The sequence below is a fragment of the Penaeus japonicus genome, unplaced genomic scaffold, assembly GCF_977035675.1.
Source record: "Penaeus japonicus unplaced genomic scaffold, GWHDUDI00000001_assembly GWHDUDI00000040, whole genome shotgun sequence".
Lineage (NCBI taxonomy): Eukaryota > Metazoa > Arthropoda > Malacostraca > Decapoda > Penaeidae > Penaeus > Penaeus japonicus.
Window position 1 is genome coordinate 3,510,239 of NW_028234442.1, and position 17,500 is coordinate 3,527,738.

Consider the following 17,500-nt stretch of genomic DNA (forward strand, 5'->3'; position numbering starts at 1 on the left):
TATGTTTATAAATATATATATATATATATATGTATGTGTGTGTGTGTGTGTGTGTGTGTGTGTGTGTGTAGATATATATATATGCGTGTGTGTGTGTGTGTGTGTTTGTGTGTGTATATATACGTTTATTGTGCATATATATTGACGGCTGTTAATGGTAAATGTCACATTATAGTAGAGTGGAAGTAGCCATAATGAGCCACCATCACGAAGAAAAAAAAATAAAAGAAAAAAAAAACAAAAAAAGCACTAGTTTTTTTGCTTCGTTTTTCCTTTTTGAGAAACCTGACAATTTCATAAGCGAACAACTGCAAGACCTGGACACGTAACAACCGTAAAAACATTAAGTGTCTTTTTTAGAAGTGTGAATGATATGTTGCAGTGTGCGTGTCATGTAAGCAGATGAGAGCGAAGACGAGAGTGCGTGTTTTTAGCCTCGTATTCCCTAATAGAACGACCCGCGTGGCAACCATTCATAAAAGTCAACGAATTCATTTACTGTGAAATCATGTCTTTATACGCATTGTAAGCTCTGCAAATGTAAACATTCTTATCCGTAAACACGTCTTGACACAGATTTGATATTTTTGTTGTCCCCTTTTGTTTGTATTTCGTTCATTTTTCTTTTAGTTGTCTCCTTGTATGGTTTGATATGGCGCGTAGCGTTCGCATACCGCGAGCGACAGTCATGGGCTATAGCGGAGAATTTCCTCGAGTGGGTGTGGTATCATGGCTGCCGGGGGGGAAATTAGGGCGATATGAATCATCTGTCCCTTGTTTTTTTTCCTTCTTCATCGTTTCTTCTCTGACTTTTTTTGTGTGTGTGTTCCACGTTTTGCGAGGGATTTTGTTCATTTTTTGCTAGGTTTTTATTTGTAAGAATTTTGTTTATGCCATTGAGCGTGTCTGTATTTCTATTTTCATTCATTTGTTTACTTGTTTATGGGTATATGTTTACGGATGTGTGGTATTTGAAAAAAAAAAGTATATTCGTTGATTTTGACAACAGTCCAGTGATGAATGCTATGTTGTTGTTTTTTCTTCTTCTTCTTCTTCTTGCTCTTTACGCTATTAGTAAATATTAATTCAGACTTTTCTACGTCATCTGGTAAACACACATGACATCAAATAAAGCTGACACCAGTGAGTTTGAAAAATTAAATATACTAGAGGACAAAGTTAGCTTTAGTTAATTATCATAATAACAAAATGCATATATATATTTGGCATCTCTGTCATTCAGAAATATGCTATGGCTGAATACGATACCATTTCCATCTATTGTTGCGGTTTCGAAATACTAGAAAATGCGATATAATCATGGAACTTGATCAACTTATACAACTATCATGGCTGTTTGCTATTTAAGTTATTGTCATTAATATATTTGTTAGATTCCTCATTTGTGAAGCTTATGAATATATTTCGTATAGTTCTTCCTGTAAGTGGATTTCCACACACACACACACACACACACACACATACACATATTATATATATATATATATATATATATATATATATATATATATATATATATATATATATTACATATATCATATATATATTATATATATATAAATAATATATATATATATATATACATATATATATTATATATATATATAAATATATATATATATATATATATATATATATATATATATATATATATATATATAATATATGTATATATAATATATATATTATATATATAAATATATATATATATATAATATATGTATATATATATATATATATATATACATATACATATGCATATATATATATATATATACATATACATATGCATATATATATATGTATATATACATATATATGGATATATATATACATACGAATATATATATATATATATATATATATATATATATATATATATACATATATATATACATATGCATATATATATATATATATATATTCATATATGAAAATATTGCTAGGACCCCTGTAAAGACGAGTAACAGTTACAGGGAATGATGCCTACTGTATACTTATTTTAATAGTAATTATTTTAACAGAATTATAGTGCTTTAGAAATATATACTACACACTAATTTATAATAATATAACTCTTATCGTTTAGAAGCCTCATTGGTGTTATCTATTATTCACATTTCATTATATCTCGCGTTCTTGAATTAAATCATATTGGTATAAATTTTAACGCCTTGAATATACAATTTAACAGTTACCTTTCCTTACTCTTGACAAAGAGCTGGCAAACTAACCGCGGATGATCCCTCCATATGATATCCCACACGATATGCATGGAAATCTTGCAATTATCTTATTTCCCATACCTTGACAGCGCCATTGTAAACATGCAGACGACATAAGCCACGCGCCAACGCCATCTATCATTTTAAATTGATACTTTTTTGAGAAACCTAACCATCACAGGATGTCGATTCTATCTGTATAGTCGTTGGTTTTATTAGATTTTCCATCTTTTACCCTCTCGAAATCAAAAAAACAAAATAAACAAACGATTCAGCTCCATGTGGAAGCAATTTGAATCAACTTAACCCAAAACAACACATATAACTGTCAGTGGAATTTGCGATCTTTCTTTTATTCTGTCTCCAGTAAAGTAATTCTTTCATTTCTTTCCATTGCATCATCTCTTGTTTTCTGCTCAGTTCTCTTAACTTTCTTTTCATTCTTTCTTGTATTTTTTATTCATCTATTCATCTGTGCTCTTTCTTTTTTCCCTTTTACAGTATTTATTGTTTTCTTTTAAGCATTTCCTATTTCCTCATTCGTCATATTTCAATTTTGCATTATGTGCTCTCCTTTTCTTTCGTCTTTTTTTATGTTTTCTCATCATCTTTCTTGTTTCATATTCTTATGGCTCTTTCTCATTATGTTTGTTTAAAACTACGTGCGTGTGTATATCTCATGTTATACCGTGAACATGAGATAGAAGAGAAAGAGAAATATGGGTGAAAGAGAAGAAGAGAGAGAGAGAGCGGGGGTGAAAGAGATAGAGAAGAGAGAGAGAGAGAGACGGAGAAAAAGAGAGATGCAAAGATGAAAAGGGAAAGAGATAATAAGAGAGATGGTGGACCCCTTTATATCCCCCCTCCCCCGCCCCGCTACTCTCCCCTGCCTCAACTCTCCTTTTTCCTCCACGCTTTCTCCCCATCTTCCTCCCATCTGTTCCTCCTCCTCGCCCCTCCATCCCCTTCTTGCTTCCTTCTTTCCTTTCCTTCCTATTCCCTCTCTGTCTCTGTCTCCCTTCCCTTTTCTCTCATCCCTTTTATTCCCGTCCCTTACGCCGTCTTCCCCCCCCCCCCCCCCTTCCCTTCCATCGACCCCCCCACCCATCCACCTTTGTCCTTACCCCTCCCACCCACCTTCCCCTTCCTCTACACCACCCACCCACCCACCCATCCCTTCCGCCACCCACCCACACAACCTCCACCTTTCCCTATTCATTCCTTGCATCCCCCTCCCATCCCCCTCCCTCTCCTCCACCCTCCCACCCCCGTCCCACCACCTCCCTTACCTCCACCCCCTCCCTCTCCTCCACTCTCCCACCCCCCTCCCTCTCCTCCACCCTCCCACCCCCGTCCCACCACCTCCCTTACCTCCACTCTCCCACCCCCCTCCCACCACCTCCCTTACCTCCACCCCCCTCCCTCTCCAGGCACCCAACCCTTCCCTACCTCTCTCCCTCCCCTCCCTCCCCTCTCTCCCTCCCCTCCTCAAGACCCGACCGGAAGTCAGGGATTATCCTCATTATAAATAAAATGAGAAGCACCGCCTCTTCATCCCCCAGCAAGAGGAGGAGGGAGGGGGATAAGGGGAAGAGGGGGAGAGGTGGAATGTTAACCCCTCACCCCTTTTTTTTCACTTTTTTTTGTGTAAGTTGTAGCGCCGAGGAAGTGTGACTTTGGTGCTATTCTTAGAGGGAGGTAAGCGGGAGACGAGGGGGGGCAGGGGGGAAGGCGGGAGAGAAAGAGTGGATGCCTCGTTGCTCTTCTCTGTCTCTCTCTTTCTCTCTTTCTATTTCTCTCTTCTCTTCTCTTGTCTTTATTTTTTCTCTGCCCCCTCCCCCCTCTTCTCTCTCTCTCTTTTTCTCTCTCTCTCTCTCTCTTTCTCTCTCTCTTTCTCTCTCTCTTTCTCTATGTCTCTCTCTATATATCTATCTTTTCTTTTCTTTTCTTTATATTTTACTCTTGTTTTTTTTTTTTTTTTCTTCTTCTTCTTTAGTTACGTTCTTTGCTTGCACTATGATATTATTTTTGTAATTATTATCATCATGTTTGTTTTAGTATCATCCTCATTAATACTATTATTACCATTGTTCTTATTAGTTATTTTTGTTATTAATATGATTATTGCTATTATCATCATCTTCATCTTGGTTCTTTGTGTTGACAGTCTGTTATTATCATCATCATCATCATCACCATCATCATTACCATCACTATCATCGCCACCATCATCATCATTAACATCAACATCATCATCACCATCACATCAACATCATCATCACCATCACATCACCATCATCATTATTGTCAGCACTAAATATCCTATTCTTAATTCTTATTTTGCAATCATAGATATTTGTTCCTTAAAGTTGAACTCCACAGAGCCCCCTGAAATATAGCATTCCATTGTCGTTTATCATGAGGTATGTTGGAGGGTCCCACTTGGTATGCTCTTGGTTCTTTATGTTGACAGTCTGCTCATTAAAAGTAGCCAGACCTCACTCTCCTACTGTCTACGCCATGCAGTTCGGTTTGGGTTTCATGCATGGCTGCATGATAATCGTTGCGTTTTGAGTTATTGTATTCGGGTCTTAAAGTCAGTAAAATCATGCAGGTTAAAGTTATTGTATTTGACTTTTATAATGGCCATGTAGATTAGGCTTTGAAAAATGCAGGTTGGATAACATTAATTGGGGTCTTAATCATATAGATAAGTTATATCTAGGTCTTAGAAAATCGTGTTGGTTAAGCCATAGCAACTAAGTATTAGATAGGAAAATCATGAAAATATATACAGATTAAGTCAAAGTTTTTGTGTCTTATCTAATAAAAGCACGCGGACTAAGTTATACAATAGCATTCGCGTCATAGCCAGTCAAGTCAGGCAGAGTCTGTGCAGAATGTTGAAATCCTAGCAAGAGTTCGCCCAAGGTCTATGGCCGCGGCTGGCCGGTTGCACACTACCCAAGCAGCTCGGGTAGTATGACATCCATATGTGACGCTGTCCCCGGAAGGTACGACTTCCCCCTCGCGAGAGACCTTGTAACTGAATACCGCTTGCGACATCAATTGCTCTCCCGCTTACAGCATCAATTGCTCTTCTTGCTAAAGAGTGCATTGCCTGAAGGCCGCCCTGTGAGTCACAAGAAATAACTCCCGACTTTTGATACTTCAGGCATTCGGACGCAAGAGGCTCACTGTGCCAACTCGACCTATGAAAAGATGGCCTTACCATGGCAGTTTCTGACACTGTAATGTTGCTTAATTAAAAAAAAAAAAAGAAAATGAAAAAAACTATATTGCCCAAGCACAACCTGTTCTGTCAATAGCAGTTGCTTGAGTGCTTCGTTAGGATTTTTTTTTTCTTAGGGTATATCTGCCCGGGATGCATTCCACTGTCTTTGCAGGGAATTCATTATGATTATAATTTGTTTATGTATACAATGTGTTCTCTTATAAACCTCAGGGCTTGAATGTGAATTTTTATTTTTGCCGGTCTTAGGTATTTCAGTTTTGTGCTTTAATTATCATTGGAACTTGTGCATGTAGATGGAAATCTAAGGTATTACTGCCCACATCTATGAATATATTGGTACTAAGCAATAGTCAAGTATATGTATATATATGTATGTATGTATATATAATTGTAATTATATATATATATATATATATATATATATATATATATATATATATATATATATATATATATATATATGAGTATGTGTGTGTGTGTGTGCGCGCGTTATTGTGAGTAAGAGAGAGAGAGAGAGAGAGTTTGCGTCAGTTCAAACTAATGGAGCATCCAAAGACTCTCTCTATACTCTCTCTGCACTCACGGCCATCACGTACACCTGTGACTCCTCTCTCCCTCGCCTGCCTCTCACCAGCGCTTTCTCCTTTTCCAGAACTTCCTCCGCCTTTCCCTCCCCGGAACGTCGAGGTCAAGGAGGACGTGGATATGCGGAAGTATTATGACCTCAAGAAGGAAATCGGGAGGTAGGTGCCAAACCAGGTCAGGTCGGGTCAAGGTGTAAAAGTAAATAAATTGATGAATTATTATAAAAATATCAAAGGAGAGAAATAGTAAGGGTGAGGATTCTAATGATTATGATGATAATAATCAAAGTATCTATCGTAAAATCTCAAAGGAGGGAAACAGTAATAGTGATGATTATAATGATTATAATAACAATAATCAAAGTATCGTAAAATCTCAAAGGAGAGAAATAGTAATAGTGATGATTATAATGATTATGATAGTAATAATCAAAGTATCGTCATAATAACAACGATAAAGCTCGTGAAAATTGTAGTAACAAAAGTTATAATAATCATAATGATTAGAATGATAGTAATTTCAGTCCTAAAAAAAAGTATGCACATTCAAGGAGCGGATTTTCTCTATCTGCTTGATTTTGTTTTTGTCAGATTGTTTTTATTCATTCTGTTTACGCTTCAACTCATCTCTGTGTTTTTTTTTTTTCTTTCTTTCTTTCTTTTTTTTTTTATTTTTTCTTTTTTTGTATATTTACATCACCTTTGTCTAACGTCAGTGTCACTTACATACTTGGCTGTTGGCGAAATTGGCTCGCTGGCTAGCTGTGGCAAAGATCATTATCTCAATGTACCGTAGACTCGTTTTCATTACCACTCAGATGTTATCCGTATTTTAAAACGACTTTACGCCTTTCAGTATACGTTTTATCGTATTCTTGACAGTCAAGTGAAATAAAAGCGAGATTATATAAACGACATCAGTGATATTTTTATCAGTTTAAAGTGGTATTGTTTTTTTTTTTTGTTTTTTTATCGGCGGTCTCTCAAAATACCCGGCAAACGACAAATGACGTTCGGGATGCCCTTTGCCTTGCCCTGAGGATAAACCAGATTTGCGGAGCAGATGCTTCGTCGGGCGAGTGCTGAGTCGTGAGAGTGCGCCAACGAGTGCTGACTCGATATGAGCTCGGTCCTTACCCATCGTGGTGGCCAGCCACACCAGTGACCGCCAGGCGACAGAAGAAACTTATGAGCTGAACGGAGCTTGATCTGTCGACCGCGGGGATGTGAGGCCGGCGCGCTACCGCAGTACTAACCAGGCGGCTATTGCCTTCCCCTTAAACGCCCTTTCGTAATTCAATCCTCGGCCGGAAGAGTCTTGTTCTTGCAAAAGGAAGAAGGCACGCAGGAAAGCCACTTATATCCGGTTTAATGTGGCACTGTGTGGATCGTCGGGGTTAGGAAGGTCGATCCTGGCTCTGATTACCGCGGCAACCTGAGCCTTACGACCTGGTGACGACATGGCTTGCCTTGCGTCCCCAAGGGTGATCCCCGATTCGCTTTCTGTGTCGTTGTGGTTCGTATAGACCCCAGGTGTCATCGCCCGGGAAGCACTGGGCTTTTCTCGCTGTTGCGCGAAGCGTTTTATTGCCAGTTAAATAGCTAGGATAACTGCCTTGCTTGCTTTCTTGATTTCTTGCGGTCCTGCTTGGCCCGCACGTCCTCTGCGCCTTGCTTTTTACTACTTCCGTTCGTTTCCTGCTTGCTTGCATACTTGCTCACCGTGTTCCCAGTCCTTCCCTGCTTATCTTTCCGTCCTTGCCTGCTTGAGTAACGCGCCCCCTTCGAAGCTGCCTTCCGCCCTGCTCCCGTTCCTTGCCTGCTTAGCTCATCGCGTCCCCTCGCTACCTGCCTCCCCTGCCCTGTTTCGCGCGTCCCCTGCAACCTGTCCTTCCTGCTTGCCCTTCCGTCCTGCTTCCTCTGCTCGCCTGCACGCTACGCACTCTCGGGCGCCTGCCCTTTTGCCCTTCGCGTCGCCTGTCTTCCCGCCCTCGCTGCGCGGCTGTCTGCATGCCCTTTGCAGTTGTTTGCAATGCTCTCTTGCATCTCGACAGTTGTTTACTAGCCTTCCTCCGTTGCCATTCACAACTGTCTCTGGTGTTTGTTTGGCGTTTCTCTCGCCCAGATGCCCTAGAAATACTGTTGGACAGATAGATTGATAAACAGATAGCTACAGAGAGACAGATATAGACACACATACAATATAAATGTATATATATGTATATATATACATATATATATATATATATATATATATATATATATATATATATATATATATGAAGAGAGAGAGAGAGAGAGAGAGAGAGAGAGAGAGAGGCAGACAGGAACAAAGAGAAAGAGATAGAGAGAAACAGATAAAGAGAATGTATATGTCTTCCTGTCGCTCACTTCGTACACTGAATTAGTGAAACTTAAAGGACACACGACCACAAATATTGAAAATCTAGGTCAAGAAAGATCATTCATCCGAAGCGGCCAGAAGTCTTCTGTTCTATTTATTATTATTATCATTTTATTATGGTTATCCTCATTATCATTATTAGTATCATTATTATTATCATTCCTTACCCCTTCTCCAATTTCACAGGTTGCTTTCCTTTCGTCTTTTCTCTTCCATCTTCCTTTTCCTCGTCTTCCCACACATAATTTACTTCTTCCTCCTCTTCTCTTCTTATTCTGACACCTATGTTTCTTTTACCTTCTCCTTTTAATGCCTCTACGTCTCCTTTCGCTTCGTTTCTATTCCCTTCGTGAGCGAAAGTAAGGCAATAGGCTGTTTACGAGAATGTTTGATCTTTGTTTACGATCATAAGCGTGAGATATACTCCAGTCGACATGTTTTCTATGTTTTATAGGATTTGTTGTATCTTTCTTTCTCTCTCTCTCTCTCTCTCTCTCTCTCTCTCTCTATATATATATATATATATATATATATATATATATATATATATATATATATATATATATATATATGTATGTGTGTGTGTGTGCGCGCGCGTGTGTGTGTGTGGGTGTGTGGGTGTGTGAGTGTGTGTATATATATATATATTTCGCTCTCTCTTTCTATCTCTCCTTCTCTCTCTCATTCTCTCTCTCTCTCTCTCTCTCTCTCTCTCTTTGTATGTATATATATATATATATATATATATATATATATATATATAAATATATATATAGATAATGATATATGCATATATATATGTATATATATACATATATATATATATATATATATATATATATATATATATATATATATATGTATGTATGTATATGTACTCACACACATACACATACAGACACACACACATACACATACACACACACACACACGCACACACACACACACACATATGTGTGTGTGTGTGTGAGAAAGAAAGAGAGAGAGAGAGCGAGAGAGAGAGAGAGAATGTATTTCTTTTTCCTCTCTCTCGATAAGAAAACAAAGGAAAGCGAAAGAAGAGCAAACAAAGAAATAAATGAAAGGAAATCTTAGAGAATTCTCCGAGTTAAACAAGAGATTGCAGACGACGATGACTAAGAATCCAAGAATCAAAGCAGAATCGATAAAAGACGATAAAAAGAAAGGAGAAATAGAAAGAAAAAATGGACACAATTGGAGAAAAATGTAAATAGAAAAAGGTTGAAGAGATATCAAAAGAAAATATAATCAGTAGAAGGACATATTAAAAACCGAGAGATAAAAATATAGAACCAACGAAAAAAAAAAAAATATGAAGACCAAAAAGATCAAAAAAGAGATAGAAAGGTAAATTACATATAATGAAAATCAAAAGATAAACAAGAAAGATAGAAAAAGCAAGTGAATGATAAAGAATATCAAAATAGGCAATACCTAAAGGAAAAAATGGAGAAAAAAAAGAGAAAGCAAGAGAAAAAATAAAAGAAATAATACAAAAATAACAATAACAATGATAATGATAATAATATAGTTTCAAACTGAAAAAAAATCCGACCAGAGAGAGAGAGAGGGAGAGGGAGAAAAATGACCTCCCCAAAAGCGCTTTGTGATTTGCATCAAGAATGTGTTTGAATCTTTGCCACAATCTGCATTCTTTCGGGCTTTCACGTAACAGTGTTATTTGCGTCCTCGATTGGGTCGGGGGTGAGGGGAGGGGGAGAATGAGAAGGGAATGTGGGATTGGGGGAAATGAGAGGGGGGTGACTATTGTGGGGAGAGAGGTGGAGGGGAGAGATGTGGAAGAGAGGGAGATGAGGAGGAAAGAGTAGACAGTAGGTGTGAGGAGGAAGAAAGGAAGGAAGGAAGAGAAGTCGTGTGTGAGAAGGGTGAGGGAGGAGAAGAGAGGAGGGCAGAAGAGAGAGTGAGAAAAAAAGGTCAAGGCAGAACAGCCAGAAATATACACCGCATACAAAGGAGTAGGCGAAATACCGAAACCTACCAACAGGACTACTCCGATAACATGGTAGCCCAGGTCGGGGAGTATCAAAATATCCATGACTTTAGGTGAAAGGTTTCCTGTTAGTTTTAGCTACTCGTAAATCAGGCCGAAAGTCCTCCGCCATTCAGTATCGACAGCCCTAACCTAACTTCGTTCCTCGGGTTCTTGCGACACACTCTCCCCGCGAGACACGATCCCCGTTCTTTGTCGAGTTCGATTCTTATAGGATCTTATTTACCTTCAAATCCTATTGCTTCATCTGTATCTGGATGATAGGGATGGAAAGGAGAAGACGTTGGACATCCGGGTATTTATTGAGGTAGTTTGGATTTTGAATAGCTACGATTACTGATTGTGAACAAGGTTAGTATACTTTTTTTCAAACTTGATTACATAAACAGAGAAGGACAGGGAGGGAGAAGAGAGTGAGGAAGGGAGAAAGAGAGAGAGAGAGATGAGGCATGATAGAGAGAAGAGAAAGAGAAAGGAAATTCCTTGGCATGCATTCGATTACAGACCTGTGCTTACTTAACCTCTGTGCACAAGGGTTACTGCATGGTCAGTAACCATCTCATAGCTGTCTGCAAATGTTTTCTGGCTCACTGCCATGGACCCACAGTACCAGACCTGAAGCCAAGTGTTGCACTGGATATCTTGACTACCGTGAAATCTAAAGTTACGAATATGGTAGAACTAAATACATGCATATATATTTAAAACTGGAAAGAAGTGGTGCGTATAAGAATGACGAATAATAATTTCATATGAGAGAAAGATAGACCCTGATAGATATAAAAGAAAAATGTAAAAGAAAGTGATAATCAGATATTTAGGAAGGGAGAGGGAGAGAGAAGAGAAAATTGCAAGAAATCGAACCCGAATATACATGAATGTACCACCGAACCCAAGGGCGTGGGTGGATATACAGATGGGCGTGGGCGGAGACAAAGAAAGGCGTGGGCGTCGGAAGGGCAAAGAGGTCATGGTATGCGGGTGGAAGTGGGTGGGGGCGGGCGGATGGGCGTGAGGGTGGTGGTATGTGGTATGTTTGAGAAGTACCTCGCACCTGACAGATAAGTTGGCACGTTACGGGTTACTTCCTTATTGCCTAAGGGCTGCGTTTATTAATATCCTTTTTGAGTTAGCTCTTAGCCATATCCCCGCCCCCAATTTCTTTTTTATATTAGTCTGGCATTCATATAGTCCTTTACAACAGTCAGTTCCGGGAAAACATAGACGTTGTTTCACAATTATCACGTGGTGAAGATTTCCTTTAACCTCAACATGATGTAAGATAAAATAGTCAACAAAAATCATAGTAACCCTCATCCTCAAACAAGTAATAATGATGATTATAATACAATTATTTCAATTAACAATAATAAATATATTAAATAAATTGTGTTAATTAGTAAGGTTAACACGGGCCTATAGGTTACAAGCACATCAAGAATTTCAAAACCCTACTGAGTCAAATGTCAAAAGGTGATAATTCCACTTTCCTCGCCCACTTCACTTTATTATTTAATGCACATTTCATTGCAGCAAAATATTCTAATTCTACATGACAAACACGAAATTGTCTGTCTTTTCTTTCCGCTATAGTGTTCCCTAGTGAGAGACAAACGGAGTAAATGAGATGTAGAGATTATAAAGCAGATATGTCTCTTGTTTAAACATCTTTTGTCTCCAAACGACTTTTTGATAAGACAGATTGCTTATTTGGCTTTGCTTCTTTCGCATTCATCTTTGTTAGTTGATTTTGATTCATTACTTTCATGTCACGTTTTTATAGTGTGTATTTTTTGTTGATTTTCCAATATTTTTCATCTCTCTCTCTCTCTCTCTCTCTCTCTCTCTCTCTCTCGTCACCCTTCTCCCCTCCTCTCTCTCTCTCTCTCTATCCCTCTCTCTCTCTCTCTCTCTCTCTCTCTCTCTCTCTCTCTCTCTCTCTCGTCACCCTTCTCCCCTCCTCTCTCTCTCTCTCTCTATCCCTCTCTCTCTCTCTCTCTTTCTATCCCTCTTTTTCTTTCCCTCTCTTTCTCTCCCTCTATATGTCTCCCTCTCTCTCTCCTCTTCCTTCCCATGTTCTTTGCTGATTTTTTGTCTCGTCAGCTTTCTTTATTACCCCTTCCCCTCCCTTCATAAGATATGGGAAGCATACATGATTCATCCCACAGATACGACTCAAGCCAAAGTTATCGTAGGCTATAAAACATACTGTAGTCAAAGTTATCAGGATCCATATTATAATATATGGTAACATATGGTTAAAATTATCTAAGGCAATGACACACAAGCTCTCGGTAGCCAGAACGTTAAAAAAAAAGTTTTTAAAAATACTATCAAATGCGCCCGCAAATGTTGCACATGGCTAAATTATATCAAAACAATTATCAGAAACGATGACATGTAGTATACAGGTACAACATATGGTATTGAAAGCAATAATACAAAAGTTCTCTAAGCTTAAGACAAAAAGGTACTAGAAACTATGATGTACAGTAAGAGGATGCAGAGGTAATAACGTGAGTAATACTCAAAATACTTAGAAATATTGAAATATTGAAAAATGGATGAACATAGATTTACATATATTTAATCTTTATATAAATATATATATATACATATGTACATATATATGTGTATATACATTTGTGTATATACATATGTATGCATATATATATATGTATATATATATATATATATAGAGAGAGAGAGAGAGAGAGAGAGAGAGAGAGAGAGAGAGAGAGAGAGAGGAAGAGTCATCGAAAACAACACCAAAATCAACAACCACACAACGCAAAACCTAAGACTTATCAACAGCCATAAACATGTTCACATTTTCCCAATGCTAAATTCTTACCCTGTTCAGTAACCGCTTAAAAGACGTTGAAGTCAAATGCGAGCCCATATTTTGCCAAAGCACGACACTGATTTATGTTCTTTTTCCTTCAGGGTTGCGTTTCCATGCGAAGAGGCTAAGTGTGCATGCATTAAATACTCATGTTCAATTTTAGTCTTCAGATTAATCTACGTCATATTTTGCAGCCTACATTTATTTTGGTATTGAGTGTAATTATAAATTGTGGGGTGACTCTGTGTGAAGTTTTGGAACGCATATATTGTCGTTTGTCTTCTGTGAGCATAGTGGGAATATATTGCTGTTTAGCTCATTTTCTTGAAATATTATACATCTACATTGTTTAATATTCATGAATATTACTTATCAACCCTTATAAAAGGCTAATGTTTATCGTTTCTTCTGGTTAATGCCCCAACCCCTCATCATAAATGCGTTTATTGATCAAAGACTCGCTCAGAACCTACACACAAATTGCCCAACGAACACCTCAATAGACGAATATCAATTCATTGCACCATAATCATCATCCTCACCATCACTACCCACACTCATAATCATCCTCCTCCTCTTCAGACTACACACGAACCGGAGAACATTCCATAAAGTGTGATTTTCGTCCGCGCTTCCAATGATTCTCCTCCTTCTTCGCCTCCACCCTTCGTGTTTACATTGTCTCGCATTCCGCCTTCGCCGCCAAGCCCGCTCTCTCTTGTGCCAAGTCCCGAGGCGGCCAAGAATGCCAATGCAGCTAAACCTCGCTTAAATTCGCCGCTTTTTTCTTATTATTTAGGTGGTTAATGATGGTGTATTTGAAAGACATTCTTTTGTATAATTAGAATCTGCGTTTTCCGTGGCGTTTAGGAAGGTTAAGCATTTACTCTTTTTCGTACGTTGCCTTGGCGTTATACGCTGAAATTCTTAAAATAACAGAGTTCCGTCATTCCTCCTATTTCAAAGGAAGGTATTGTGTAATAAGTAAAAAGGTGAGGGTTGCCAGACTAGACGCCTGTCAAGCAATGCAAAGAATGCCCTAAAAATAACTTTATAAGTTCCTTCGTGCCTTCTACGTCGCCAAGCAAAAAAAAATATATAAGTAATATAAAATCACAGATATTTACGATCTGGCTCTCTCGTACTCGACAGAAATGACAGCCCTTTCTGTACGTTCTTGACATTACAGTTCGTTTCTTGTCTATAGAATGTGATGTTCTTGTTGCCGAGAAGAGAGGCCTGGCACAAAATCAAATTGAACGAAAAAAAAAATCAATAAAAAACATATATAATAGTTCGTTGTACTCGACGGCTCGCCTTGATGCGCTTCGCTTAACAAATGGATGCAGTTCGTTACTTCTTTTTTGCCGCAATATAATGACTGGCTCGTGACATTTACAAATTCGTTTCTCAAAGGCTACACTGACCAAGGTCAAGTATCCTGTTACCGAAATGGGTGAAAGTCGATGTTATCTTCTTGATCATTATCATTAATACTATTATCAATGTTGTGTAATCAGTATCTGATTATTTTTATTGCTAATGTTTTATTATCATTACTATTATTATTATCATTATCATTAGTATTTCATTATCATTATTATTATCATTATTATTATTATCATTATTATTATCATCATTAATACAATTGTAATTGTTATTATTGCCATTACTATTATCATCATTATTATAATTATTTGATATGATTCTTATTATTATCATCATCATTATCATTTTATTAATTGCATTATTCTTATATTATTTTTGCCATTATACAAAGGATATATCATTAAGCTAATCATTACGTATTATTACCATTGTATCTCTCTCTCTCTCTCTCTCTCTCTCTCTCTCTCTCTCTATATATATATATATATATATATATATATATATATATATATATATACATATATCTTCCCCCTCCCCCTGCTTCCTCTCCACCCCCCTCATATCTCCCCACCATTTCACATTATCCCTCTATCTCCTTCCCGCTCACCTCCCTCCTCCTCCTCCTCCTCCTCCTCCCCTCACACCCATATCACCTACCACTCCTCTACCCTCCTCCCTTTCCTATACTCCCCCAACACCACCTCTTCACCTCCCCCACTCCCCCACCCCTCTCTCTCTCTCTCTCTCTCTCTCTCTCTCTCTCTCTCTCTCTCTCTCTCTCTCTCTCTCTCTCTCTCTCTCTCTCTCTCTCTCTCTCTCTCTCTCTCTCTCTCTCTCTCTGCGTCTTTCACTCCTTCCTTCCCTCCCTCCCTCCCACCTTCCCAACCATACCTCCCTCCCTCCTTCCCTCAATCCCTCCCTCCCTCCCCCCCTCCATCCATCCATCCCTCCATCCCTCCTCCCACCCCTCCCTCCCTCCTCCCATCCTTCCTTCCCTCCTCCTCCCCCCCTTCTATCCCTCCCTCCTCCCACCTCCCATCCCTCCCTCCTCCCATCCATCCCTCCCCCCTCTCTCTCCATCCCTCCATCCCTCCCCCCTCTCTCCAACCCTCCTCCAACCCCCTCTCTTCCTCTCCCCCTCTCCACCCCCCTCCTCCAACCCTCTGCAACCCACAGGGGGAGATTCGGCACCGTGTACCTGGTGACGGACAAATCCACGGGCCAGAAGTTCGCCGCCAAATTCGTCAACACGAAGAGGAACCAGGACCGAGCCAACGTCGAGCGGGAAGTCGAGATCATGAAGGTTCTGAACGCCGAGCGCCCGCACCCGAGGCTCATTCAGCTCTACGATGCCTTCGACATGGATAAGGAGATGTGTCTGGTGCTCGAGGTGTGAGTAGGGGGGGCGGTGTGGTCTTGTTGTTTTGTTTTTTTTTGGTGAGGGGGGGGGGTTGTTTGCTTTTCTTGGGGGGGGGGGGGGGGGGGGGGGGTTTTGATTTTTTTTTTTAATGGGAGTGGGTTTTTTATTTCCTTTTTTTTGGGGGGGGGGTTGTGTTTTTCTTTTTTGGGGGGCGTGGTTTTGCTTTTTCTTTGGGGGGTTGGGTTTTACTTTTCTTTTAGGGGGCGTAGTTTTTTATTTTTGTTTTCTTGGGTTGGGGGCGTTTTTTTTTTTTTTTTTTTTTTTTGGGGGGGGGGCGGTTTTTTTACGGTTGTTTGTTTATATGTGTTTCCGTTTGGAGGATGGAAGTCTGGGTATTTGTATGTGCGTCTGAGTGTGCCTGGATGTGTTTGTTTATGTATGTGAATGTTTATATGTAGAAGTTCTATTAATACAAATTCCTTCATACTTATATTTAAGATTCTTGATAAATCATCGCAAGCAACAGAGAGATAAAATAACTCAATAACCACCTCAACAATTACATTTACAAATTCCTAAAAATCCCGGCAGAGTGGATGGCGGCGAACTGTTCGAACGTGTGATCGACGACGACTTCGTCTTGACGGAGAAAGCTTGTGCCATATTTATGCGTCAGGTTTGCGAGGCAGTTGAGTTTATTCACTCGAAAAATATTCTACATCTCGATATGAAGGTAAGCTTAAATGGCATTGTGAGTATGGTACTATCTGTTTTGTTTTTTATTTGTGATAATCATTATTATTATTATCATTATTAGTATCGTTGTATTAATTGTTTTTATCGGCATTATCATTGAAAGTAGTAGTGCTAGTAGTAGTAGGAACAGCAGAATTAGTAGAAGTAGCATTAGTAGTAGTAATGGTAGTAATAGTAGTATCATTGCTATTATTTCTGTTTTGTATGTTGTTTCTTATTATTTTGACTCCTCTTCCCATTATGATAATAATAGATGATCATCAAACAAAAATATTTTAGAAATACAGAAAGTAAACATCCTGCAAATGTATATAAGAGTATGATTTTTCTTTTTCTTTTCTTTTTTCTTTCGAAAATCAATTCAATAGAATACAATACAATAGTTCATTAATCTATATACGTTCATATTTTCTTTAATTCTTTCTTTCTTTGCGACAATATATGTATGATTTTTTTTCTCTTACCAGCTTAATCTTTATAGGATATAGGATAAATTTCCTTTAATTCTTTCTCTCATTCGAAAATTTACTCACAGCCCGAAAACATCCTGTGTCTGTCTCGCGAAGGGAATCGAATAAAAATCTGCGACTTCGGCTTAGCGCGCAAGTACGACCCGCGGAAGAAACTG

The 17,500-nt window shown here is 38.6% G+C and overlaps 1 protein-coding gene across 1 annotated transcript in view; it reads left to right on the forward strand.

Annotated features, from left to right (window-relative positions):
• The window catches only part of LOC122253882 (uncharacterized), an 80,804-nt gene that overhangs the window by 49,475 nt on the left and 13,829 nt on the right, over positions 1-17,500 (forward strand). The window contains 4 exon segments of the mRNA XM_086533879.1: positions 6,155-6,245; positions 15,933-16,148; positions 16,708-16,849; positions 17,408-17,500. The exon segment at positions 17,408-17,500 is cut by the window's right edge and continues 107 nt beyond it. Of these exon segments, the coding sequence (XP_086390005.1) occupies positions 6,155-6,245; positions 15,933-16,148; positions 16,708-16,849; positions 17,408-17,500 (542 nt within the window).